Source organism: Nothobranchius furzeri, chromosome 10, assembly GCF_043380555.1.
Source record: "Nothobranchius furzeri strain GRZ-AD chromosome 10, NfurGRZ-RIMD1, whole genome shotgun sequence".
Taxonomy (NCBI): domain Eukaryota; kingdom Metazoa; phylum Chordata; class Actinopteri; order Cyprinodontiformes; family Nothobranchiidae; genus Nothobranchius; species Nothobranchius furzeri.
The window spans coordinates 41,660,248-41,687,570 of record NC_091750.1 but is presented as its reverse complement, the minus strand read 5'-3'; the positions used below and the strand labels follow the sequence as shown (position 1 = coordinate 41,687,570).

Genomic DNA, 27,323 nt, shown 5'->3' with positions numbered 1-27,323 from the left:
TGTGATTTATATCTAGAAAAGTACTTTTTAAAAAATATGTTCTTGTTCTACTCCAAAAATGCAAGGAGGAAATCTGAAGGTAGGACCAGCTTTCAAATGTATTAAATAACAAAAAATATCGCAGTTTTCCCTGCATTGCCAAGGCACACTGGCTGCATGTTTTTCCTCACTAAATTTCTGCTATAAAGCCTAGCAGCACAAACGTCAGTTCATCAGAGATATCAAGAGAAAAGGCAGGATAAATAGATCTTGATAAACTTTCCATTTTAGAAAGTAGCACCCTCCCAAAGATGGTAACGTCTCTCTGAAGCCAGGAATTCAATATATTTCTACATTTTTCCGCATTCTTGCAAACATTTTCTTTTTCTCTTATTTCTTTATTCTTTATCACCAAGCCCAAATATTTCACCTGACTTTTTACTGCAATATTACATATAGAGGGAGGTGTTTGATCATGGAGAGCAAATAATTCGCACTTGTTCAAATTTATTTTAAGACCAAATGCTTTGGCGAATGTTTCTAAATAATGTACAACTTTTGGAATTCGTCTTTCATTCCGCAAGAATAAACATGTGTCATCGGCAAACTGTCTTATTACTAGCTTTTTATGCATAATGAAACCTTCAATATCACTGTTTTTAATCCTAATTGCTAATAATTCAGCTACTAAAATAAATAGAAGAGGGGGAGCTATTGCAACCTTGTCTAATGCCTCTGCAAACAGGAAATCTAGGGCAGGTACCATGTTCCAAAGACACACAACTGTTTATATCCTTATATAGCATATTAACTAACTTAATAAATTTCTGACCCAAACCAAAATTATTTAAAGTACTCAATATGAAGGGATGATTTACTGAATCAAACGCCTTGAAGAAGTCAAGGAAGAGAATGAATCCTTCCTCAAGCAATATATGCGAATAATCTATCCGATCCAAAACCAGACGAATGTTGTTATGAATAGATCTACCCCTTAAAAATCAGATTGAGTTACATCAATAAGTTGATATATACCATGTTTGAGTCTAGTTGCTATACAACCTGAAAGTAATTTATAGTCAGTATTGAGAAGGGTAATCGGTCTTAAATTGTCTAGAAGTCTTTAATCTTAATTGTTTTGGGAATTAGTGTTATTACACCTTGTTTAATACTAGGCATTAATTCCTGTTTACAGATGCATTCTTGAATACTGTAGCTTTAAACAATAAGATTCTGATGTCTTTCCAAAAGAAGCGATAAAAATTTGCAGTGAGCCTATCCGAGCCAGGGGATTTATTCAGAGGAAGTTTTAAAAGGATCACATCTAATTCTTCGATTATTAATTCTGCATCACACAATGTTTTGAAAGATTCATTAATACAAGGTTTAAAGTTGGTAATTTGGCTTAAATAGTTCGTTGAATCAGTTTGAGAGTATGCCGAGGAATATAAAGTGTTATAGAACGAGTGAATTTCTTTCTCAATCTCTTTACTATCCCTGCATTCTTTACCATTAATTAGCAGACTTGTTATAGCTTTGCTTTCTTGTCTTTTTTTCTCCAATCTACTGAAATATGCAGAATTTTTTACTCCATCCTCCATCCATTTTGCTCTTGACATTATAAAGGAACCCTGTGCTTTCTTTAAATAGATATCATCAATTTTGGATTGTAAAAGCAATAATGTTTCTTTTTCTTGATTGGATAAAGCAGGTTTGCCGCAGTTCTCATTGATTTCCTAAAACAAGTTACCCTCTTCTTCCCTATTTTTCTTATTTAGGTTTGGTGCTTGTTTGAATAGAAAATTCTTATTTTGAATTTAATGAATTCCCATTTATTACAAAAACTATTTATGCCAGTATCCTTTTCAATACTAGATATTATTTCTCTTATTTTGCAGCAGTATTCATTATGTTTTAGTAGGTCAGAGTTGAATTTCCAATAAGCTTTGTTTTTTTTAAAAGTGGGATTCGAATTAAAAGTCAGTTGAATTATACAGTGATCAGTTAAAGGAGCCTTGGAAATTGACACATCTGATGAAAAAGTCTAGCGAATCAGCAATAAGCCAGTAATAAAAGCTAGATTTTGCAGAATTATTTGGTTTGTGCTAGGTATATTGTTTTTCCCCTGGGTTCTGAGTTCTCCAGATATCAATCAGGTTATTATCGCTGATAAAATCTTCAATACTAGAATTAAAATGATAATTGTCAAATTTAGAAGGCCATCTATCTACCCATTCATCGAGCACCATATTCCAGTCGCCCCCAAATATAATATAATCAGTGGGATGGAGAGCTTTAAGCTCATCTATTTCTAAAGTAGTAATATTGAACATTTACCTGTTATGCACAACAGATTTGTGGCCATATATATTCACTTAAACCAAAAAATGGCTTTCAATCTTTAGAACTGCAATTATCCAATGACCCTCTTTATCAGATTTATGTGTAACTACCTCACCTGGAAATCTATGAAAACCTATAGCTACACCAGCAGATTTGTTGCTTCCATGGCTAAATAAAATTCGATCACCCGACATATTAGACCAGAAGTTTACATCTGCATTGGAAGAATGAGTCTCCTGTAGAAAAAAACAATTTGCTTTCTGCCCTTTGCAAAACAAAAACAAGGATTTCCTCTTTACCGAGTCCTTAAGTCCCCTCACATTTAAAGATGCCAAAGAAATGGTGCAACTGAACATTCAGAACAATAAACAATAAAACAAAGCTAACAATACAACTTGAGTGCTTAGAAGATAAAACTAACTTTCTTCTTAATGAACCAGCAAGCAACAGTATTCCCTGGTACCTCAATTCACTCAAAGTGCATTTTTAGGGTTAGGGTTAGGGTTATATATATTATATGTATTTTCTCATTAAATAACCTTATTTGATAAATATCATACAACTGTTTGTATTTTATCATTGTAGTGTTGTACAAATTCTTCTCACACACACACACACACACACACACACCTACACACACACACACACACACACACACACACACACAACAAACACCCCCCCAATCCAACCGTTAAAGCTGATTGCGGAGCAGGGAGGCGTTGGGTCCCATAGTTAAGGTCTTTGGTATGACCTGACCGGGTTTTGAACCCTGAACTCCCGGTCCCAGGGCCGACACTCGACCATTAGGCCGCTGAGCTGCATTTTCAGACAATAACTCAAGAACACAAGAACAGAACTGAAGGTGTGAAACAACTCCCTAAATCAGATTAGCAGTTGGTACAGAGCCGTTACAGAGTAACGACCACAGATTAAATCACGAGCTAAAGGCTACAATGGTGCTAACTGTGATGTCTGCACAGATATTCTAGTAGATTCATGTTAAAAGGCCCACAGCAGGGCTGGCTTGATACTGTTTTGTCTTTGACCCATAATCTCAGATTCTGAGTGTGGTGGGCTTTTCTTTAAGATGGGGGGTGGGGGTGGGGTTAAATATGGCCCATGGAACAATCAGATTTTTTGTTTGCTAGATCCTAGAGAGAATCCCATGACTTGGATTGTGTCATGGCTGCAGGGGAGAGGCTGGCCTGTGGTGAGGTTGCTTGATGGGGATGTTGTCAAATGTCAACCCCCCCATCCCCCATGAACACAGATAGGCTCTTTGATATTTTTTACTTGCATCCACTCAAATATTCTTGCTGCCTCAGTTGTTTGTGTTTTCTGGCCTGTGTGAGAACCTTCTGTGTCACGCATGTCATAAATCATCAGTAACATGTAACATGTGATTGCCATGACTGCCTTGTTAACCGGCTGCCTAATCCTCCCATGAAGTCGTGCCTGTGTCATCCCAGTATGAAGCATCTGTGGCGTCTGTGCCACTATGTGCAGCTTTAGGCTGTTTGTGTGCAGAAGAGACAGCTTGATTCTTTGCTGGTCTCTGTAGGCATCTAGTTTCACTTCTCCTGGGACCAGGTGAGAGGAGGAGAAACTGCTGAGACTGGATCTGCCAATAAGCCTCACATGAGTGAAGTGTAACTGAAAACGGCAGTTGTCATGCTTGCTCCCTGTTGGTAATGCGTTTTTGCTTTCTCTCTCTCTCTCTCTCTGTTTGTGTTTTTGCTGCCCATCAGAGACGGTTGCGTCATCTTCGGAGCATTGCTGCAAGGAACATCGTCAACAGGAATGGTTCTCCGCTGCTGGACACCTACTTCACCCTTCACCTGTGTGTAGCAGAACGCATTTCTAGAGGTCAGTGGCAGCACCGCTCACACTCAGCCCCACTGTCGTAGCATGAACGTGAACTCTTGATGGAGCTGTGTCCTTGTCTGTGGCATCATCAACATTTGAGGAAAAACATCCAGCTGTTAGTTTGGACCGTATTCTAGATGACTGTACTGTTCATCTTGGGGTGAAACCCTAAAGAGGTATGCACGAAGCTCGCCTCTGAACCCTGGCCTCGGACTCAAACTACAGTTGGACTTTAACCAGCACCAAGCAAATTCTTCTAGTTTGTAAAAGGATATGAATGGCTGTTGTTTTCTTCTTGACTTAGACTCACACTGGCTAAATAAACAAAGAAAGTAAAGAAAAAAAAATTGTCCTTTTATGTTAAACAATTTACCAAGAAAGGGTTGAAAATGTAGCACTGGCAAGAAAAAAGTTACCGCCTCATCCGGCAGGCGAACCTGCGCTAATCTACATGCCAGCCTAGCATGCCACCCTCTGGGCTTCTGAGTCTGTTACGAAACATTAGTTACAAACATGCATGTCCTGTGCTGGCCATTACCTGTCTTTGAAGATGGGACGGTTTTTATGGCGGTGTTTTGTCCCCAATGCACAAGTCCCTGAGCCGCTTTCTGGGATGGAGTCATTTCACTCTCACTTTTAGGATGGTGGAAGCAGCAAATCTCTGCAGAGAGGTTACATTGGTTGTGTCTTCCACCAGATCATGTAGAAACGTGCTAGAAAGGTACAGCTACTGGACTTCTGCTGTGACAAAACCACTCCTTCCTGAAATGTCTTTGATTCATGTTTTTCAATGTCATCTTCTTCCTTCTATGCAGTTGCATGTTGAGCCTTTATTTTATTGTCTTTTCAGATTTTTACAAGAGTGAAGTCATTCGAGACTCGTTGGTGAGTATCCAACCCTTCCCTCTTCCTTTTGTTCAACACGAATTAAAGCGCTCATCCTACTTTACTGTTTGCCCATCATACATTAAACCTCCGCTGAAAAATTTGAACCATATCAGTGTTTCCCCTAGGAATTTTGCCAGCTGTGGCGGTGTGGCCGGCCGGGGGGGTGGGGGGTGGGGGGGTGGGGGGGTGGGGTGGGGGGTGGGTGGGTGGGTGGGGGGGGGGATTATGACACGTCTCTAAATAAAGTAAAAATTTCTAGTGCAGAGAGGGGACAACCCATAGAAGCACTGATTTGATCTCATTTCAGAGAAAAATAGAACAGGTCAGATGCACCTAATAAATAAAATTACTAACAAACTCAGGAATCTGTTTCTTTGCTTCACTGTTCTGGTGCTGAGAATATCACTAATGCGGATCAAAGGAGATACACGGATGAATGCACCTCTTATTTATTATTTGGAAACTACATTTACTGCAGCTGGCAGAGGCAGAGCTTTTTTCTATTGATACACGGAATTTACAGAGTCATTTTAAATTTTAATAGGGGAAGACTGCAGGAGGGAGCCGTAAAATACAGGGGGTCCCCAGCAAAAACAAGAAACTTTACGAGTCTGATGAAACCCGCTGTTTTTCCATCAGGCAGTCACGGGGCAGCTCCAATGACCCAGTGGCTGTGCTGGGTCAATGTTATCGAGCTCAGTCTGGCTCGGCCGTGAACGAGCCGAGGCGACGCCGTGCTCTGCTTAAGAGGTGTTATTTTCCCGCTTCAGAAGAAGCATCCAACGTGTTTTTACGCTTTCTCCGAGACATGTCACGTTGCTAAGTTGTTAGCGCCGCGCGCTAACACGTCAATAGTGCAGCGTAGCCTGCTGGAGGTTTTAAGGGTTCAGATGGAAACACCCGACCTCTCAGGCTGCTCACACATCGATCTTAAGTTGTCGCTGTTGCGCTCACGCCGTAATACAGTATTAGATGCGGTTAAAGTCAGACTTGAAAAAAAATTTTTTTTTTACATGAATAAGTGATGCTTGGCCTGGTGGGGGGAGGAAAACCTGGCCTAATAAGCACTGGAGGAAACCCTGTCAAGATCGTCAACACTCATTTATCTTAATACTATTGAAAAATGTAAACCAAAAAGCATTATATCCACTGCTACCTTTCTAATTTTAAACTCAGTAACTTATGCTGTAACTTCACCTTGCCCCCCCTGCTCCTCCTTGCTGCCCGCCGGCTGTGATCACAAGCGACAACATAGTAGTTCCCGCTGCTTCCTCGGGAAACAGCAAAAAAAAAAAAAAAATCAAAACTTGGGATCTTGTAGGCGTGGCGGGCTGCCACGGCTACGCCTATGTAAGGGAAACCCTGCATTTGACCTTCACTGATTGTTTAAATCCCATGTGGTCCTGTGCTGACTTAGCCTTCCTCAAGTGGTCCCTAATGTTCTGATCAAGCTGAAGGTTGCATTCTTTCTAGCTGCTCTCCAGTTCATTTAAAGCAGGGCAGATTCAGGTTTTAACCAAGCGCTGAAGCAACTGGGCATAGTAGGTCACCGTCTGACCTTTGCTGCTTCCTTCTTTGTGCTGTTTGAAGGGGTAATCAGTCCTGCTGCTTCCTGCTGTTGAATTCAGCGTTCTTGCTCTCTGGCTATCAACCATTGTTGGTTTTCCTCTTTCCACTCACTTACGCCATCATAGGTCACAATTAATTTCACTCTGGAAATGTAACTTCTACATCCTTCTGGTTTTCTCCCGAAGAGTTTTAACATCCCATAATGCCCCAGCAGTGGTTGTGGAAACATGTTGGACAGTAGGACATCACCGACGTGTTTTAGTATTGTCCAACGTAAAACTACTATTGGATACAATGGCCGCCGGCGACGTCCGTCTTCTGTTAACTTGCAAAAATAAAATAAATTTCCTGAAAAGCACAAACTGCAGACTGTCTCCTGAAATGCTGCTCCGAGTCTGTCACAAGACATTTTTTTCAGTAATCCATCAGAGATCATCTCGGGTCTCTGCAGCAGCAGCAAAAGAGAGAAATAAAACAATGTTTTATATAGCGCCTCTCAAGATAAATATCACGAGGCGCTTCACAAGAACAAAAAAAAATATATTTAAATGTAATTGAAATCACAAAAACAATTGTGATTAGAAAATATAAGGAAAGAGAAGGAGAATAGGAAAGAGGGAAATCAGTGCATCCTGGGAACGGCGGAGTTGGTAGAGCAAGAGCATTTCTTCCAAGCATTCTAATTGCTGCTCACCAGAGGCTTTCAGCTGCTGTATTACTACACAAGATAACTTGGATAGTTTCTTATTCCTGTGACATTGGTGCAAACTAAAGCAGTGGGGTGTGTGGACCGTTGATTGGGTACACCTTGCTAGTACCGGGTTGGACCTTCTTTTGCCTTCAGGATGGCCTTAGTCCTTCGTGGCATAGATTCAACAAGGCACTGGAAACATTCCTCAGAGGTTTTGGTCCATATTGACATGACAGCATCAGGGCTGCACATCCGTGATGCAAATCTCCTGTTCCACCACATCCCAAAGGTACTCTATTGGATCAAGATCTGGTGACTGTGGAGGTGAACAGTGAACTCATCGCCATGTTCAAGAAACCATCCTGAGATGATTCAAGCTTTATCACATGGAGCATTATCTTGCTGGAAGTAGCCATCAGAAGATGGGAACACTGTAGTCATAAAGGAATGGACATGGTCAGCAACAATAGTCAGGTAGCCCGTGGCGTTGCAACAATTTAGTTGTTAGTACTAAGGGCCCCCCCCCCCCCCCCCCCCCAAAAAGCATAAAGCAGAAAACTCTGGAGCAACCAGTGACTCCACCCCCTAGCCTGTCACCGGCCAAAATCGCAATGCCAGCCCCACTCAGTCATGCCAGGTACCTAAACAGGGCAGGGACTAAATATAGGGGAGAAAGTAGAGGGAAAATACCGAACCGTGTCCATTGAAACTGGTCGGGCTGAGCTGCCACAGTCCGAGTTGCTCTGAATAGTGCTCTTGGAAAACTACCTTCAGTTACATCTGACCATGAGGAGATAACTGAGGTGGCTTAAGAGCAGGAAAGCTGCAGGTCCTGACTGGATTAGCCCCAGACTTGCCAAAGACTGTGCTGACCAGCTTTATGAAATGGCCACGCACATGTTCAACAAGAGTCTTCGTCTGGAGCAGGTCCCCATCATGTGGAAGACCTCCTGTGTGGTTCTAGTTCCCACAACATCAATTCTCTGAGAACCAGACCACTACAAACCTGTCACCTTGACCTCCCATCTGATAAAAACTGTAATGATTTGTAGGAGGTTACTTTAAATACATTGTCAATAGAATATAAAGGTATTCAATAAAATTTAATAATTCATAAAAATATGAATTATCAATATTATTGAGCCTTTAATATTCGATTGATGATTAAACTAGGTACTTTGGTTAATCCAGGGTTACAACACTTTATAATAATTTGACACAGAGACAAAAATTTAGTTTATAAACACCTATTTATTAGATTTAGGGTGTTGACAGTCCTCCGGCGTCGTTTCTTGGCGCCGTGAGGTGATGGGACCCCGGCTTTCGAAGGGCCAAATAATGTTATTGATTTTATCAATATGTTTATCAATAACCCATTTCCTGTAGTCGGAGAGAAAAAAGGAGGCAATGAACAGACAAGTCAACCTGTTATAAGTGTAGCATAATGCACAATGCAAAATGCCCCGAACATCTGGTCACAGTGTTTATTTATACCAAGAGATAAGAAAGGAATGAAAGTGAGAGAGAGAGTGAGTGTGTGTGGGAAGTCAAGAATGTGTGTGTGTGGCTTGTGTGGGTGTGAATAAGTGGGCATGCAAAGAGGCATAAAGCAATACATATTACATTCAGTTGATTGAATCAATTGTCAAGAATTAATAAACATAAAAATTTCCACAACCGAGACAAAATAGATTAATTTTTTTTAAAAAGGGAAAAGTCTCGTCTTCTGCATGAGACCTTGGAGTTGCAGCAGGATGTCAAAAGTAACAGAACACTGATGAAGCCCACAATACTCCAGGCAGATGAAACTGACTGGACATAGAAATAGACCCACTGCAATTTTTATATAAACCAAACTTGGAGGTGGAGAACACGCTCATCTACCTGCAGCACCGGGCTCTGACTCACTTCGAGATGCAGAAAAGCACTGTGAGAATCATGTTCTTTGATTTTTCAAGTGCCTTCAACACCATCCAGCTGTGTCTACTGCAGGAGTAGATGAACATCTGACTGCATAGACTATCAACTACCTCACCAACAGGCCACAGTACACGAGGCTGTATTTCTGTACGTTTGAGGTGGTTGTATGTAATACGGGAGCTCCGCAGGGCATGGTGCTCTCTCCCTTTCTTTTCACCTCGGACTACACCTACACCAGCAGATGTCACCTCCAGAAGTATTCTGTTGCCTTGACTATTGTCGGCTGTGTGCCGGAGTTGGGTGTGGGGTGACCTGGAGTACAGGAAAGTCATTATGGACTCTGTGTACTGTTGTGAACATAACCACCTTTGCTTGAACACCAGTAAGACAAAGTAAATGGTGATTGACTTCCCAGGACACATCCAGGGAGCAGACATGGAGGTGGTGGATACCTTTAAGTACCTGGGTGTTCACCTCAACAGCAAACTGAACTGGTCCAACAATACAGATGCTCTATAAGAAAGGCCAAAGCCGCCTCCACCTCCTGAGGAGGCTGAGGTCCTTCTGAGATAATTCCAATCTGCTAAAATCCTTTTATCACTCTGTTTTTGGCACTGTTATCCACTCTGCTGTGGTCTGTTGGGGTGCAGGCAGCTCTGACCAAGACAGGAAGAGACTGAACAAGCTAGTTCACAAAGCTAGCTCGGTTCTGAGCTGCCCACTCGATTCAGTTGAGGAGACGTATGAAAGGAGGATGCTGGGGAAGATGACCTGCCTGACTGGCATTATCCTGCTATACAATAACACCAATGCATTATTCACTATGCAATACTTGTGCAATACCAGATTTACATGGTATGTCTGTCTCTCTTATGCTGCATAGTTCTGGAACCCAAACTTCAATTTTATTCACTTGTACCCTAGGGCTGTTGCGGTTGAGGAATTCCCCCTGCAGTGATTCAGGGTGGCTTAATATTGCGGTGTGCGATATTATTGCAGCCCTTTTTTTTATTGCAGTACTATCTAAACATAATGTTTACACATTTAAAAAAGGTTAAAAATTGCTGTGCCTTCTTTAATAACACTTTACTGAATGCAGATCAAAAGGCAGTAACAACACAGATCGCAGTAACGTTTGTTTCTCCGACAGTCAGAGTCCGACTGAACTTAAAAACAACAAAATTCAGGAGGTTAAACTTTTAAATGCAAATCTGGTTGCAGCATCTAACAAATAAGAAACAAGTCCCCATTTTGTTTAGCTGTTTAAAATCAAGCATAAAAAATTACATGTACCGGGCGCGCGCGCGCCGGGGGGCGGGCACACTATCATTTCACTTTCACACACGAATGACGGTGATTTATAGCTCGGTCGCGTCCTTGTTGCCCACAACGAAAACCAGCATGTTAACCATATACGGTTTGAGAGAGGATCTGAGAGGGGTGGCAACATTTCCAGCAACACACTGAAAACCCTCTCGGATGGTGCGCTCGTTGCACTAACGCACACGTACTTGCGTGCGACTGGCGAGCAAAGGGAATCTCTCCCGGTTGTTGCTCCACCATGTCAGGGGGTTTTCTTTAGGGTGGATGCATTCCTCCTGCAGGTAGCGAGTGAGCTCCAGCTCGGCTCAGACTCTCTTCGGGACGGTTGCAGAAGTAGTGCTTGTTCAGGACTTCAGCAGGTCTCCGAGCGTTTATTTATTTTTGCCGCTGCAGCTCTGTCTCGGCCAAGGACCCTGGCTGCGCAGCAGCTGACGTACTGAAAACCAAAGTGCTCCCAAAGGAGCGAAGTAACGTTTCGTTTTGATACCAGTGCAGCCATCCTTCTCAACATGCATCATTGAGTTGAACCAAGTTCAGTAATCGCGGTGGCCCATGATGCAGCGCGGTGGGCTTCTTCATATTGCGATATTTCATTTTTGCGGTTACCGCGACAGCCCTATTGTACCCTTGTTATTATTTTTCTTCAAATTATTCTGTAAGTGTAGGTGCTGCTGTAACAAGTGAATTTCCCCACTGTGGGGTTAATACGTCTATTCAGTTCTATTCTGTTCTACTGATGTTTTATTTCCACAAATAAAACAAGCCTGGAAGAGATCTGCTGTGTGATGGAGTTGCTAATGCTAACGGTTGACGTATGCTAGTCACGACTCCGTTTCCTGGACACTAAACCAACAACAGCCTTCCCTGTTTTGAATCAAGATGGGTGAGTCCATGAATGTTGTTAAGTGACGGTGTGGTGATCGGTCAGGATTTTCTAATCCTAGAGTTTCACCGTCTGTTTTCTATCACAAACTAATGCAGGAGATATATGTAGGAGACTATTTTCATGTTCAGTCTGCATGAAACACTCAGAGTGACCCATTAGAATCATGTGTTACCTTTGAACTGCAGTTTAAAAAGATCTACAGACCACAAACATAGCGTAGTGCGAACCAGTGAGGTGAAGTCACCGGAGGACAAAACAGGTGATGCGCTCCGCTCCACAGCAGTGAAAAGCATCAGGCACAATTAAAGACAGAATTCATAAAAGGAAATGAGCCGACATTAACGATCGTGTGTTCAATTTGTTTTTGAGGTGGCGTCACTTTGATAATGTTACTGTGGCCATGCTCAGGACGCATCTGTCTGGAGCGCGTCAACGATCAGAGCTCTGCGCCTCTCAGCTCTAAATAATCCCAGCAGAGTCCACATAGATAATGTAACATAGGTAGAACCAGGAACTTTGTCGGGCTCCCCCTGGGTGTGTAAGCTGAGGGCTTCCAGGGGAGCCTGTCATCCTTTGGGGTGAGCCGGGGTCCCTTTAGCTCACCCGTAATTCGAACCCTGCGTATAGCACAAATTGGTCCCGTGAGTTGCTGGAACAGTCCTTTCAAAATAAAACAGGTCCTGGATCTTGTTCCGGCAAGATCCGGCTGAAATTGAGCCCTTCCCAACAACCTTTGAAAAGTGCAGTGGTGTATTGTTCAGGGCTTTAATCCAGGCATTCGAGAGGGACAACATTATATACATCAAACAACAATATCAAATCTGATTTCCTTCTTCTTTTTGGTTTAATTACGAATGGCATAAACTAATAAGTCTCTATGAATTTTGTGATCTCGTGAGTCTAGCCAGACTGGATTGGAATCTTTTGGGAAAAATTGGATTTAACCGTGTAAAACAAAAACATTACTTTTTAATTTATTCTAAGAGATTTTCAAAAGGAATAAAAGTGACTTACTTTGAAGTTCAGGAAGTTCCTCTACATCAGTATTCTTTGTTCCAGAGAAAACAATGTCCCACAATTTAAGGTAGCTCGGGAATTCACACACCGTAACATGTAGCTGTCATCCAACACAGAGAATACTTGTCACCTCAAGAAAGAACAAATGTCTGTAATTTGGATGTATTTTAAATTGGACATCAAAGGGACTGTAACAGACGTTTGTAATGTGTGCAAAATGGGCATTTAACGTGGTGGAAAAGGTAGTGCTGCATTCAACACTATGAAACTGATGCACCACCTTAAAAAAACTGCCCGTGCTTCGTTCTCTGCAACAATTCGGATAAGCCAGCCGACATGAACAGCAAAAAGGCCAAGATAGCAGTGTATTTATGACACTTGATGAGTGTCTGTAGTTGCAAACGTATGTTTTTGCCGTCTGCTTGAGTTGTAGTATGATCTGCCATCTCTTCCTAGCTTTACAGACACAGCAGCTCCAGGTGTTTCATAGAACAGCATGACTCTGCTGCTGACTGTCGTGCCGTGTCATCTCTGTTGCTTACAACAGCCGTACACTGAGTTAACCATTTAAAATGTGAGCAACAAGGCTGCTTTCGCATTCATTCTTAATATTAACACGTTTTGTAATGTACTTCCTAAACACGTGATGTTTTATGGCAGATAAAGTAAAGAAATGACATAAATACAGAAAGAAAGAAACACATTAATGATAAAAAAGTGTAGTGTGTTCTCCTTTCTTCTTAATGCATTTGTAAAGTATCAGTACTCAATATCAAGTACGCAATCGGTGCTCAATGTCAGCGGATTCTTAAGCTCAAACGACTCGGAATGGAATCGGTAGCAAAGACATTTGATCGGAACATCCCTATCTCTAATAATTTTCTGATCCATTCTGTTGGGTTGTTTCCTGCAGAGTGTCCGTCTGAACCTCATGGCAGAAAATGACATTGGTGGTTCTTTTTGTATCTGATCACTGAGAAGCTTGCAAATTGACGAGAACAGCCCTTTGCCTGATCTTCCATGGCAAGTTTCAGTGTGGTATACTGATGAAAACCTCTCTTTTCATGCAGTGAGATTATTTTCACAATAAAAATATGTATGTGTGATAATATGTACATTTCTGAAGTCACTACCGTAGGAATTGTTTAATAGATACACCTCAGCAGCACACAGATACATTGTCCTGCATGAGGCACTCCCACATCTGCCAGTTGGGCAGACAAGGCTCAGTATTTTTAGCAAACACTGTACTTTACTGTACTTTAGTGATAAAATCAAAACATGGATTTTTCTCAGTGGGCGGTGTTTTGAAATGTGTGCCTTCAGAGTGTGAGATTGCACTAAAAATCAGTTTGATATGATCAGCTCACTTGTTCTTGCTGTGAGTCTTTTCTGTTAGTGTCAACCCTTACGTGTGTGTGTGTGTGCGTGTGTGTGTGTGCATGCCAGAACCCAACCTGGCGGAGCCTGGACTTTGGAATGCTCCCAGACCTTCTGGACACATCAGTTTCCTGCTTTGTTGTGCGGATCTGGGGAGGACAGAAGGAACAGTATCAGCTCCTCATTGAGTGGAAGGTCAGCTTGGACGGGCTTCGCTACGCGGGACAGCAGGTCAGCAGCCGCCTAGATAACACTACTGTTCTTACTTCTCTGACATGCAGTGATGCTTGTGAGTGTTTACTGAGAGGTTTGTGCAGCGAGGTCACAAACACCAATACGGCAGCGCTGTACCTCCCCTCACTGATACTATCAATAACAGCAGCACAGTGGTGATCAGGGATATTCCAGGTCCAAGAGGAGCATTTGATGAAAACATTTAATTTAACCCAAAAGGGCTTCAGGTAGGAAATATTGTTCATCATATCTAACAAATGGCAGCCTGTTGGCTAATTCCAGCTGTCGGTTTAGGTTAATTCTGACAGCTACACCTCTGCCCCGGTTCGCTGTGGTGCTGAGTTTTAGTTCATGGTTTCTGTTGTTTGTCACACAACTAATGCAACAGTAAGTCATTTGAAGACATGCACATAATGTCCTAAAACATAGTTTAATTACAGAAATAATTTTCAATTGAGTGATGGAAAGGCTGACTGTTGTTTTGTCTGTGTGTGTGTGTGTGTGTGTGTGTGTGTGTGTGTGTGTGTGTGTGTGTGTGTGTGTGTGTGTGTGTTTGTTAAATTAAACATGTCACCATCTCACCAGCTGAGCTGACAGGTTTCACGTTTCCAAACCGTTCTCACATCAGCTCCAAAGTTAGCTTAAAGTGCTTTATAAATCAGAGTTTGCGTGGAAAGTCACTTACGCAGGTTTGAGACCCCGTTTGTGTGTAAGCAGGTTTTATAACAGAGGCTTCTGCTCTTTATTAATTTATTTTTTGCATTTTTTGTTCTTTCGTCTCTCGTGCTGCTGCGAATAGTCGACCGTACCGATGACGTGACGTTGAGTATGAAGTATTGCCGTTTTTACCGTTGACGCAAGAAGTTTACAAAGACCAAAACAAAATGTGGCCTCCAAACCAGCAGATGGCGCTGCACGCTTGAGTCATGGCCCTTCACTTGAACGACAGCCTTCCTGTCCGCTTTGCAAGAAAACAAAACAATGGTGGAAAACGAAGAAAGCTGGAGGAAGTTTATCTAGACCGAAGTGATCAAAGCTATGGGAATAGTTTAAGCAAACCAAAAATAAACAAGTAGTTTGTTCTCTCTGCAAGGCGTCTTTACCGCAGCAGCACCACCGCAACTCACAAACATCTGAGCAGGAAGCCTTCTGGAGCAATTCAAGAGCTACGGGAAAAATCTAAAACACCACCATAAGTTTTATTTTAAACTCTACGCCTGCTTGCCACACTCTGAAGATAATTTATAATAAGAGTGCTTGAATAATAGATTAGTGACTCTTCTGTGTAGTCATTTGTAACTTGTATGTAGATTTCATGGATATTTCTTATTTTCAGAAACGCTCAGGTAAAGAACCGTTCTTTTTTCACTCAGGGACAAGTGGCAGCCGCACACATCGGAGAACCAGTGTCCACACGAGAGGAAACGTGTGCCCGTCTTTTTTATTAGACCGGTTGTGTGGTTGAGACTGACACATCCAGCATGAAGGACACTGGTGATGAGGCAAATGAGAGTGATTCCGTGAGAGAGGGAATACTCCGGTACTTTCAGGAACACACCTTCCCCAAAAGCACAAAACCTCTGCTGTGGTGGAAATCAAATGAAACAATAAATGTAGAGAAATTAAAAATAAAGTGCAAGAAAAGAGGCCTGGAAAGCTGCAGTGTTTCTGAGAGGAGTTCTGGGTTGCGGGAGAAGAACAGAGGTGATTGTTAAACTAATGACGGCCATTGATGCTGAACACACAGCAATCTAACACGTGTCCGTATTTTATGACTAATGCTTCAATTGCATCAATCTTAACCAAAGTATGAAGTAAGGTGTCTGAACCCTGGAGTCCATGGTGAAGTGATGACTCTCTGTGTTCACTGCACAAGCAGGAGTCCAGCTTTGTCTTCTTAGGCTGATTAGCCAAAGATCAAGCTTCTCCGGGTCATGAAAACTTCACACAGGAACAATAAAGGTGGACGGGTAGCTTCTCATGGGCTGTAATAAAAATGTTTAAAATTTAGAAAAGTAAAGAGTACAAAAAAAATAGAACCAAACGTGTCAGTTCATCATAATAATTGGATAGGATATAAACCTATTAACAGTCAATGCTAATCAAACAAGCATTAAGATGCACCAAAATGAGTTTCCCAACTGAGGAGAGGAGGTGACAGTGGGTGATCATTAATTATATATTAGAGAGGAGAAATTTACGCTGCTGACAGGTCTGTGCATTGTCTGGTGATGTCTGACTCTGACTGTGAAGAGGAATATTCACCCTCTGATGAAGATATTCACTCGTCCAGTGAGGAAGAAAGTGACGCTGCAGCAGCAACAGTCTGTGTGCTCCATGAGTAAACATGCATCACACACATGATCCAATCCACGTGAGATTATTAGTGACTTTTCTAGCCTACCTGATAGGATTTCATATTTAAATTTATTTATTTATTTTTTTATATTTATATTAAAATTATCATGCCATAACGTGACTGATTTTGTGGAAAAGCTTGATAGATAAAATGTGTTTTTTTTTAGTTGGGTCAGCACCTTCCTTAGTAGAAATAAATGCACTGGGGCGAATGGAGACCCATCTAAAATGGCGCCCCGCCACTACGGCAGCTCCAATAGGCAGCACCAGTCCACATATGCATATGTGGGCTCTACCTATATAGGGAGCCTAAGCCCCGGAAGAACAAAAAAATGAATGCAAGTCAAAAACGCTATTTTCTAATTCCTTTTCCATGGATTTCACGTGATGTCTGTGAATTTTAAATACACATTTTAATACCAAGAATGCACTCATTTTTGTACGGGGGAATGTTATTTTAGGTTTTGTGTGAAAATAAGTTCAGGACTACAAATGCGCTTCATGAAAATGACGTCATTGAACCAGACACAGAGGAAAACAGAGGGAAATCGCTCTAAGTTCAGCAAACTTCAAATCCTACCTCCAGGAGGGAAAAAACCACCACAAATCTGTCGATTTGGTAAGTAGCAGCTACTCTAGGGGAGAGGAGATTCTGTGGTGATGTCACATATGCGACGTGCCAATGTCTAATTTGTAGTCATGCTAATTATGAAATTTTACATTCTGATAAATCTCAAAGTGCTTAAAAATAGAAATCAGATCTAAAAGATCAAATTTAACCTCATTAAATAAAAATATGACTCATTAATTAATGCTGAGATGGAGATTTTCAAATGGAACACAGGCTTAATTTTTTTTAAACATGTTTCTCAGTATTCTTTGTGTCTTGGAAGAAAAATACATCATTGCCTCACACAATGTACGGCAGGCAGGGACTCGGTCACTAGAACATGCAGCTGTTAGTAGAAAAACCCAGAGCTAACGGGTTACCAAGCTAAAATGTCAGTATTTTGGCAGTAATTTAAACCTGGCAGCAAAAGGTAGCGCGACTCAGGGATGCGATTGACCACAGTCACCAATTCTTGTCATGTGTCTTGCCCGTGTATGTCTGATCTCTGAATTGTGTGTACTGAAACTCTAATTTCCCTCTGGGATCAATGAAGTATCTTTGAATTTGAATTGAATTGAAATGAAATGCGGTGTAACAGCCACTTGTGATGTGTGCATACTGGGCATTCAACATGCCGCAAAGAACAAATGCATGATAAGCAGCCTTCAAAACAAACTACTTTCTCCTTCGGCTGTTTTCCCTTCAAGTTTTGTCGCAGCAAATTAGCGGTCTGCATTAAGTCCCAGTTCACGGCAGTGCCTCTAACAAAAACACATATTGCTCGAACTACAGGGCGAGGAGAAGGAGTAGCAACCATTTTTATTCAGACCTATTAATCAATCCCTTACATATTAATAGTTACATTTATTTTGAACATGTTATTCTTAGTTTTCCTAATCCAGATTGCAAAACTGTAAAGCCACTCTTGTTTGTAGTTTTGTATCATCCACCAGGCCCTTACTCTGAGGTTTTGGATCAGATCGCTGATTTTTTTAAATCTGATTTGGTGCTATATACTGATAAGGTCATTATAGTGGGGGATTTTAACATTCATGTGGACATTGAAAGTGATAGCCTCAGTGTAGCCTTTAGTAATAACTTGGACACAATTGGATTTTTCCAGAGAATACATAGCCCCGCCCACTCCTGCGTTCATACATTAGACCTTGTGCTGACTTATGGCATAGAGTGTGAGGAAATAACAATATTTCCACATAATCCAGTCCTCTCGGACCATTTTTTGATAACCTTTGAGTTTGTAATAATTGAGTTCTCGAGACATGAAAACAAATTTCACTATAGTTCGTCTCTATCTGACAACGCTGTTGCATCTTTTAAATCAACTGTCCTCAGCATCTCAGAGGAACGTAGCAGAGGGCAATATTTTCATTTCTAGCCCTTCACAAATTGATGATTTAGTTCATAATGTTATTTTTCTTTACGTGTGGCATTAGATGATCTTGCCCCTTTAAAAAAGAAGGTAATTAGGCACAGGAAGTTGGCTCCCTGGTTTAATACTCATTTACAAACTTTAAAACAAAACTCTAGAAAATTGGAGAGAACATGGCGCTCTACACACCAGGAGGAGTCCTACTTATCCTAGCAAAATAGTCTTGTGCTTAATAAAATAAGCTTCGACAAGCTAGAACTGCTTATTTTTCATCACTAATTGAGGAGAATAAGAATAATCCTAAATTTCTTTTCAGTACAGTTGCCATACTTACACAGACTCATAGCTCTGAACCATCTATTCCCTTAGCCCTCAGCAGCAACGACTTTATGGGAATTTTCATGAGTAAAATTAATTCTATTATAAACAAAATCATTAGCATCCTCCCTAATGTGATTTCTTCTTCCTCAGTAAGTGAGGCAGCATCAGAGGTAACTGTAGAACCTCATCTGTGTTTGAACCGTTTTGATCCAGTTGAGCTTTCAGAGTTATCAAAAATATTAGCTTCATCTAAACCGTCAACTTGCATTTTAGATCCACTCCCAACCAAATTATTTAAAAATGCATTTGCTTTGGATACTGCTGCCATTCTAGATATAATCAATTTATCCTTAGTAAATGGATATGTACCACAGGATTTTAAGGTTGCTGTAATCAAACCTTTACTTAAGAAACCTTCTTTGGGTCCAGATGACCCAATAAAATACAGACCAATATTTAACCTTCCATTTTTATCCAAAGTCCTTGAGAAAATAGTGGCCAACCAAGTATGTGAGCATTTAAACTCTAATGACCTGCTTGAGGAATTTCAGTCTGGTTTTAGAGAGTATCAGCACTGAAACTGCATTAGTGAGAGTTACAAATGATATTCTCATGGCCTCAGATAAGAATCTTGTGTCTGTTCTAGTCTTGTTAGATCTCAGTGCTGCCTTTGACACAGTTGATCACAATGTTCTTTTAGAAAAACTTGAACATGTTGTAGGGATCAAAGGAACAGTGGTAGGTTGGTTTAAATCTTACCTGTCTTATAGATTTCATTTTGTAAATGTACATGACAAGTCTTCTTCATACTCCAGGGTTACTTGTGGAGTACCTCAGGGTTCAGTGCTTGGACCAATTCTTTTTACTGTATATATATATATATATATATATATATATATATATATATATATATATATATATATAGCTTTATTCTCACATATAAAGCTCTTAATAATCAAGCTCCATAATACATCAGTGACCTGATTGTTCCAAATGTTCCTAACCGAGCACTTTGCTCTCAGACTGCAGGTTTACTGGTGGTTCCCAGAATATCTAAAAATAGGATGGGAGGCAGATCTTTTAGCTATCAGGCTCCTTTCCTGTGGAATCAGCTCCCAGCTTTAGTCCGTGAGGCAGACACCTTGTCTACTTTTAAGACTAGGCTTAAAAGATTTTAATTTGATAGGGCCTATGGTTAAAATCCGATGTTAGCCCAGATGTGGACAAGTGGGGGAGTAGAGGGAGGTGGAGTGTACAGTCAGTAAATACGGCTCTCCCTTGTCCTGCCTCCAACATGCCTCCATCTAAAAGGCTAGGTTATCCAGAGCCCAAGCCTCGGAATTGTTAAAAATCAAACGATGCCCAACCCTACTCACCGCTCCCCCAGGTGATGGGTCAAATGTGGAGAACAAATTTCACACACACATCAGTGTGTGTGACAACTAATGGGACTTTGACTTTGAACAGATAACATTCTCATTCAGATGTTCTCATATCTGCTTCTACCCTCCACCCCACCCCCTTCCACCACCACCTTTGTCCACAGATTCGATCCAGAAACCCAAATGAGATCATATTTGGACTTAATGATGGCTACTATGCTGCTGACTTTGATCATAAGGTATAAGCTTTTGTCTGTTTTCCAGTAATGAACTACCCAATCCTAACCCTTTTGGCTGTGTTTGAACTCTGATTCTGTACTAAAACTGTGACTTGTGGCTTTTCCAGGATCAGTCAGAGAGGAAAAGTCACTCCGAGCTTCAGGTGGACCAGAGTTCAGTCAGGAACTCCTACAGTGTTTTCTCTTTGCTTAGGTAAGATATTTTTTTTATCCATTTAGTCAGGCCATGGGTGCAGCAGCCTAAGCTGAGAGGCCCAGACTTCCTTCTCTCCAGCTACTTGGGCCAGCTCCTCTGGGGAAATCCCAAGGTGTTCCCTGGCTAGCTGCGATACATAGTCCCTCCAGCATGTCCTTGGTCTTCCTTTAAGTCTTCTCCTGGTTGAACGTGGCCAGAAAACCTCACCAAGATGGCGTCCAGGAGGCATCCTGGCCAGATGCCCAAGCCACTTCAACTGGCTCCTCTCGACCTGAAGGAGCAGCGAGTCTCTAGGGTTGGGCATCAAGCATTGATTGGAACTGGTTCCAACAGTTAATTTTTCCCGGAATCGTTCAAAGTTTTTTATTTTGATTTCGAGTTTCGATTCCTAGAATGCAGACGAAAGAGGAATCCGCGGCCGATCTCCGTGAAAAACAAACGTGATCTGCAAATTGTGATGAACGCTTTCCAGAGCTGATCACACCAGCTGTCAGCACCGAGTCCCCCCTCCCCCACCCAGATATAAACAAACGCGTCTGCCGAACTTTTACTCCACAATGTAAACTTTAACTCCTGCAGCATAGAGGAAACTTGTTAAAATACGTCAACACAGTGGATTTAATAGAAGCTTTAAAGAACAAACTGGACGGTGTGAGGTGAGTTTGTCTCACTGCAGAAATAAAAACACACACGGAGCGTCAGCAGTCAGATGCAGCCAGCTACATTTAAGTTTCACTTTCTGTCCTGACTGAATGCTGCTGCAGCATGGAGGTGTAGTTCTCAGTCATCCTGGACATGATCATCCTGAGAGTTTTAGCTGAAAACAGCTGGACGTTTCTGGATATGTTGGAGACATTTAGCCTCTCACCCCAGAGGCTTCTTCCAGACTTTGGTTGTGGTCAGAAACAAACACACTGCTCATAATTCAAGTTGTTTACATCTTCCTCATGCGTCTCTGTTGAATGGTGTGCATCACCGAGATGGAGAATGCATGCAGCACCACAGCCAGCAGGCTAACTTTTATCAGCACCTGTAGCTACCAGTGCGGCCAGCTCAGGTGCTGCAGAATGAGAAACCATGAAGTTTTGCTGTCCGTTGACATTTTCTCTGATTTTATTAATGTATTCACTGTTGGCTGGCACAGTTTTTTGTAAGAGGTGCTGCTGTGAACTAGGGCTGTCACAAACGACTATTTTAATAGTCGACTAATGGTGTCGTGCATAACAGTATAGCTTATTGCACCAGGATGCTCTGATATACCCATCGTTAGCGTTTAGGTTGAAGTAGGGCTGAACGATCTATCGTTTTTGAACCAAAATTGCGATTTCAAACAGTGCGATCACGTGACTATCAAAGCTGTGGTTTTTTAGCGGTTTTTGACTGATCCAGGACCTGTTGTGTAACTTTTTTTTTTACATTCAGGGTTTCCTCCTGTGTTATGGCAGTGGCAACATCTAGAAAAACATGCAGCCAGCCTGCCTTGGTAATGCAGGAAAACTGTGATGTTTTGTTATTTAATACATCTGAAAGCTGTTTCTACTTTCATATTTCCTCTCTTGCATTGTTGGAGTAGAACAAGAACATGCTTTTTTAAAGCACCTCTGGATAAAAATCACTAGTTCTTCACAAGCACAAAAAACTTGCTCTTTAAATGGATGAGTTATAGGCGCTGCAGGTACTCGAGCTGCTGGTTTCAGAAAGAAAGGGTCAAGAGTATCCAATCCAGCCGAGTGTGTCCAACTTGAGTAGGTCCTCAAGCACCTCCTGCTCTAATAGTTGAGAGGATCAACGGGACTTGCTTGGGGAGAGGCCTTCACTACTTTGAGTTGAACTTGTGAAGGCGACCCCAGACAAAGGTGAAGCAGTAGAAAGAATATGTCCCATCTGTTTAAAGTCTCAGATTTCTGACTAAGGAGCATGTCTATCCTGAAGTTTTTGAGAAGTGACCAAGCAGCTTGATGAGTGGAATGAGGATGATTTTTCTTCTGCTAGGTCATGTACAAAGGCCTGCTCATGACATGTTTAGCAGGAGTTTACTGATGACGGGGGTATTTAACCACCTGATTTAAGCAGTAAAATAGCCACATCAATGTTTCTTTTGTGTTGAAAAGTTACTTTGAGCTCCATGTTTTCCTCAATGTCCAGCAGGTGGCGCCATATGAAAGCGAATGTCGCAGAGCTGGGAATTTTAAGCCAAGCAGGAGTTTCTGAATCCTGAGCTCCACATTTTCTTTCTTAGATCAAAGGTCAGAATATGAGGAGCAGAGTTTTAATGCTTGGGAATGTTGAGGGAAATTAGTCGACATATGGCTGTTCACCTGGAGAGGGCGACAGAGACAACCGGATGTTATTCCCTGTCAGAATGGTCAACCCTGGAATACTCATTAGGAACACAAGCATGTTTGTTGCATGTCTATTTTAAATGTGGAGAATGTAAACACCACCTTCAGGGTCTCCTGGGCTTCCCTCTGTTAACTGGATCCCAGTCACACTAGAGTATAATCAGCCCAGTGAAAGTTGTGTTTAGACACTATAAAACACAGATTAGGATCCTGTTATTAGCAGAGGCAGAGCCTGTCCAGGGCACCCCCGGTATGTGTTTATGTGAGGGGAGACCAGTGCTTCCATAGCAGCCTGCTGAGGAAAATAAAGTGCAGCTTGAGTCATAACTTTTAATGACCTCTGCTCTTACGTTTTCTATTATTGCAGCTTTCCTTCACATCCTCTCCCTTCTGCACCCCCGTGGGACTCTGGAGTTTAACACTCACACCAATCCTTCTCACCGCTGGCCTGCAGCTCATCGTTCCTGTCACAGTTTCTGCTGAGCTGAATGTGCTCTTATACGCATAGTTTATGCTTATGTAATGCAGCATGATTACTTCCATATCCTACACGGCTGCAGGAATTAGCCTGTGCCATGCCGTCAAAGAGAGAAGTGCATGAATTCCTGTTTTCTGGGACCCTCCCGCCTCCACGCTTTACTAACAACACAGGAGGAACGGCTGTCGCTGAAAGAATAGTGTTGACTACTAGTTAAAGACCAAGCCTTCACCTGAAGACCATCAGCTTTCATCCTTTATCAGGGGTCACAACCTTTCTGAAACTGACAGCTTCACCCGTATGGAAGGGCTGCTGGTTGCTGCTCTGTAGTGAGTTGGCCTGCAGGCAGCTCGCGTGGCTCTTGGGGTTCTGGTTTGGTACGGCTGACCTAGAGTCTTTATGTTGACAGATTATGGAGGTGTAGTTGTTTGGGTCGAATCTTGATTATAATTCCCTGCATTATGTCCCTTAATGTCACTTTATACTGATTAGTCGTGTGTGTGTGTGTGTGTGTGTGTGTGTGTGTGTGTCCGTGCGTGCGTGTGTGTGTGTGTGTGTGTGTGTGTGTGTGTGTGTGTGTGTGTGTGTGTGTGTGTGTGTGTGTGTGTGTGTGTGTGTGTGGGCATTGGTTCTTGGCTACTAACAGATGTAGTTGTAGTTAACTTTCTGTAGAACTGACTGACTTCCATCCCTTGTGTGTCTGCTACGGTCGAGGTTGCCCCATCCTTTATGTATATATATATATATATATATATATATATATATATATATACAGTGGGGCAAAAAAGTATTTAGTCAGCCACCGATTGTGCAAGTTCTCCCACTTAAAATGATGACAGAGGTCAGTAATTTTCATCATAGGTACACTTCAACTGTGAGAGACAGAATGTGAAAAAAAATCCATGAATTCACATGGCAGGATTTTTAAAGAATTTATTTGTAAATCAGGGTGGAAAATAAGTATTTGGTCAATAACAAAAATTCAACTCAATACTTTGTAACATAACCTTTGTTGGCAATAACAGAGGTCAAACGATTACTATAGGTCTTTACCAGGTTTGCACACACAGTAGCTGGTATTTTGGCCCATTCCTCCATGCAGATCTTCTCGAGAGCAGTGATGTTTTGGGGCTGTCGCCGAGCAGCACGGACTTTCAACTCCCTCCACAGATTTTCTATGGGGTGGTCTAGGCCACTCCAGGACTTTCAAATGCTTCTTACGGAGCCACTCCTTTGTTGCCCGGGTGGTGGGTTTGGGATCATTGTCGTGTTGGAAGACCCAGCCACGTTTCATCTTCAAAGCTCTCACTGATGGAAGGAGGTTTTGGCTCAGAATCTCACGATACATGGCCCCATTCATTCTGTCCTTAACACGGATCAGTCATCCTGTCCCCTTAGCAGAAAAACAGCCCTAAAGCATGATGTTCCCACCCCCATGCTTCACAGTAGGTATGGTGTTCTTGGGATGCAACTCAGTATTCTTCTTCCTCCAAACACGACGAGTTGAGTTTATACCAAAAAGTTCTACTTTGGTTTCATCTGACCACATGACATTCTCCCAATCCTCTGCTGTATCATCCATGTGCTCTCTGGCAAACTTCAGACGGGCCTGGGCATGCACTGGCTTCAGCAGCGGAACACGTCTGGCACTGCAGGATTTGATTCCCTGCCGTTGTGGTGTGTTACTGATGGGGACCTTTGTTACTGTGGTCCCAGCTCTCTGCAGGTCATTCACCAGGTCCCCCCGTGTGGTTCTGGGATTCTTGCTCACCGTTCTCATGATGATTTTGACCCCCACAGGAATGAGATTTTGGGTGGAGCCCCAGATCGAGGGAGATTATCAGTGGTCTTGTATGTCTTCCATTTTCTGATAATTGCTCCCACAGTTGATTTTTTCACACCAAGCTGCTTGCCTATTGTAGATTCCCTCTTCCCAGTCTGGTGCAGGTCTACAATTCTTTTCCTGGTGTCCTTCGAAAGCTCTTTGGTCTTGGCCATAGTGGAGTTTGGAGTCTGACTGTTTGAGGCTGTGGACAGGTGTCTTTTATACAGATAATGAGTTCAAACAGGTGCCATTAATACAGGTAACGAGTGGAGGACAGAAAAGCTTCCTAAAGAAGACATTACAGGTCTGTGAGAGCCAGAGATTTTCCTTGTTTGAAGTGACCAAATACTTATTTTCCACGCTGATTTACAAATAAATTCTTTAAAAATCCTGCCATGTGAATTCATGGATTTTTTTTCACATTCTGTCTCTCACAGTTGAAGTGTACCTATGATGTTAATTACTGACCTCTGTCATCATTTTAAGTGGGAGAACTTGCACAATCGGTGGCTGACTAAATACTTTTTTGCCCCACTGTATATATACTATATATATATATATGTATCTAGATACATATACATATGTATATATATACATATATATAAATATGTATCTAGATACATATATGTATATATACATATATATATGTATCTAGATACATATATGTGTATATATACATATATATATATGTATCTAGATACATATATGTGTGTATATAGATACATATATATATATGTATCTATATACATATATATATTTATATACATATATACATATGTATATATGTGTGTGTATATATATATATATATATATATATATATATATATACACACACATATATACATATGTATATATATACACACACATATATACATATGTATATATGTATATAAATATATATATATGTATATATGCATATATGTTTAAATAATGTTCTGGATGGACCCGTGCTCTGCTGACACACTTTAAGCAGGTGCTGAATAATGACGAGCGCTACTTAAGCCAAAGTTTTAAATCAGGAAACATTTCTCCAAATGAAATAACCAGAAGTCTTCCAGACTCTGAAAGACAGAAGGGTTTCCACTTTCCACTCAATGCCGCGCTTTAGTGCACGATGTCAAGTGCGTCACAGACGCTCTCCGAGCCTCTCCTGAGCGTGCCGCTTGCGCGTCCGCTGTCAGCAGCCAGAGGTGGGAAAAGGCTCAGATGCGCTGATGGAGATCTTTTCTTGATTGTTACCTCCGAAATGTTCTCTGTGCCTAGCGTGTAAAATATTCATCAAAACAAACAAATAAATAAATCAACAAATTGCCTCTTATAAAAAACAACCCTAACAGCCCATCGCCCAACCTTATTACATACACACATATGTATATATTTATATGTATTTATATGTATTTGTGTGTGTGTGTGTGTGTGTGTGTGTGTGTGTGTGTGTGTGTGTGTGTGTGTGTGTGTGTGTGTGTGTGTGTGTGTCAGAAATGTCAACATCCCCGATACTTTTAAAAGCTTGCTACACCCTAGGTTTTTTCCACCAACACAGATTCTGATGGAGGTACGGGTTAGGGCTCGCTAACTTAGCATACCTTAGATGGAGGTGGAGAGTGCTCAGATCGTCTATCAGCAGATCTTTTGTCTCCTTCAGCGAGGCCGAGCCTCACCCTACCCAGAGAAGGGCCCCTGTATAGGTAGAATAAAACACTCAATCCCACAGTGACAAAGATGATCCAGCTGTTAGTTTCCTCTCTTCAGTGGAACGGAGCTTTATGTGAACACGGTGAATGGCAGGATGACCTGGTACAGAACCCCGCACCACCTTTAGGTGTACAGTTCTAAAGGAACACTGAAAATATGACATGTTTAGAGTGGTTAGAAGTGCACTTTCCTGCTTGGATGCTTATGGAAATGACAAATGGAAGTGTTGTTCAAGTGGAAACACTTGAGCGATCCCCACACACATTGAGTGGTCTTTCTAGCAACAAGGCCATTATTATGCTGTGTTTTAACCCTGAACCCTGTGACTCATCATGGTAAACATCATTCTGGGGGCACAGCTTTCACGGTTCAGTGCATCTTCTGCTGTGAT

At 41.7% G+C, this 27,323-nt stretch overlaps 1 protein-coding gene across 1 annotated transcript in view; it reads left to right on the top strand.

Annotated features, from left to right (window-relative positions):
- The window catches only part of uvrag (UV radiation resistance associated gene), a 153,996-nt gene that overhangs the window by 3,163 nt on the left and 123,510 nt on the right, over positions 1-27,323 (top strand). Inside the window, exons 2-6 of the mRNA XM_015960166.3 lie at positions 4,071-4,188; positions 5,039-5,073; positions 13,932-14,093; positions 20,322-20,396; positions 20,504-20,589. Of these exons, the coding sequence (XP_015815652.1) occupies positions 4,071-4,188; positions 5,039-5,073; positions 13,932-14,093; positions 20,322-20,396; positions 20,504-20,589 (476 nt within the window). The remainder of the gene's footprint in view (positions 1-4,070; positions 4,189-5,038; positions 5,074-13,931; positions 14,094-20,321; positions 20,397-20,503; positions 20,590-27,323) is intronic.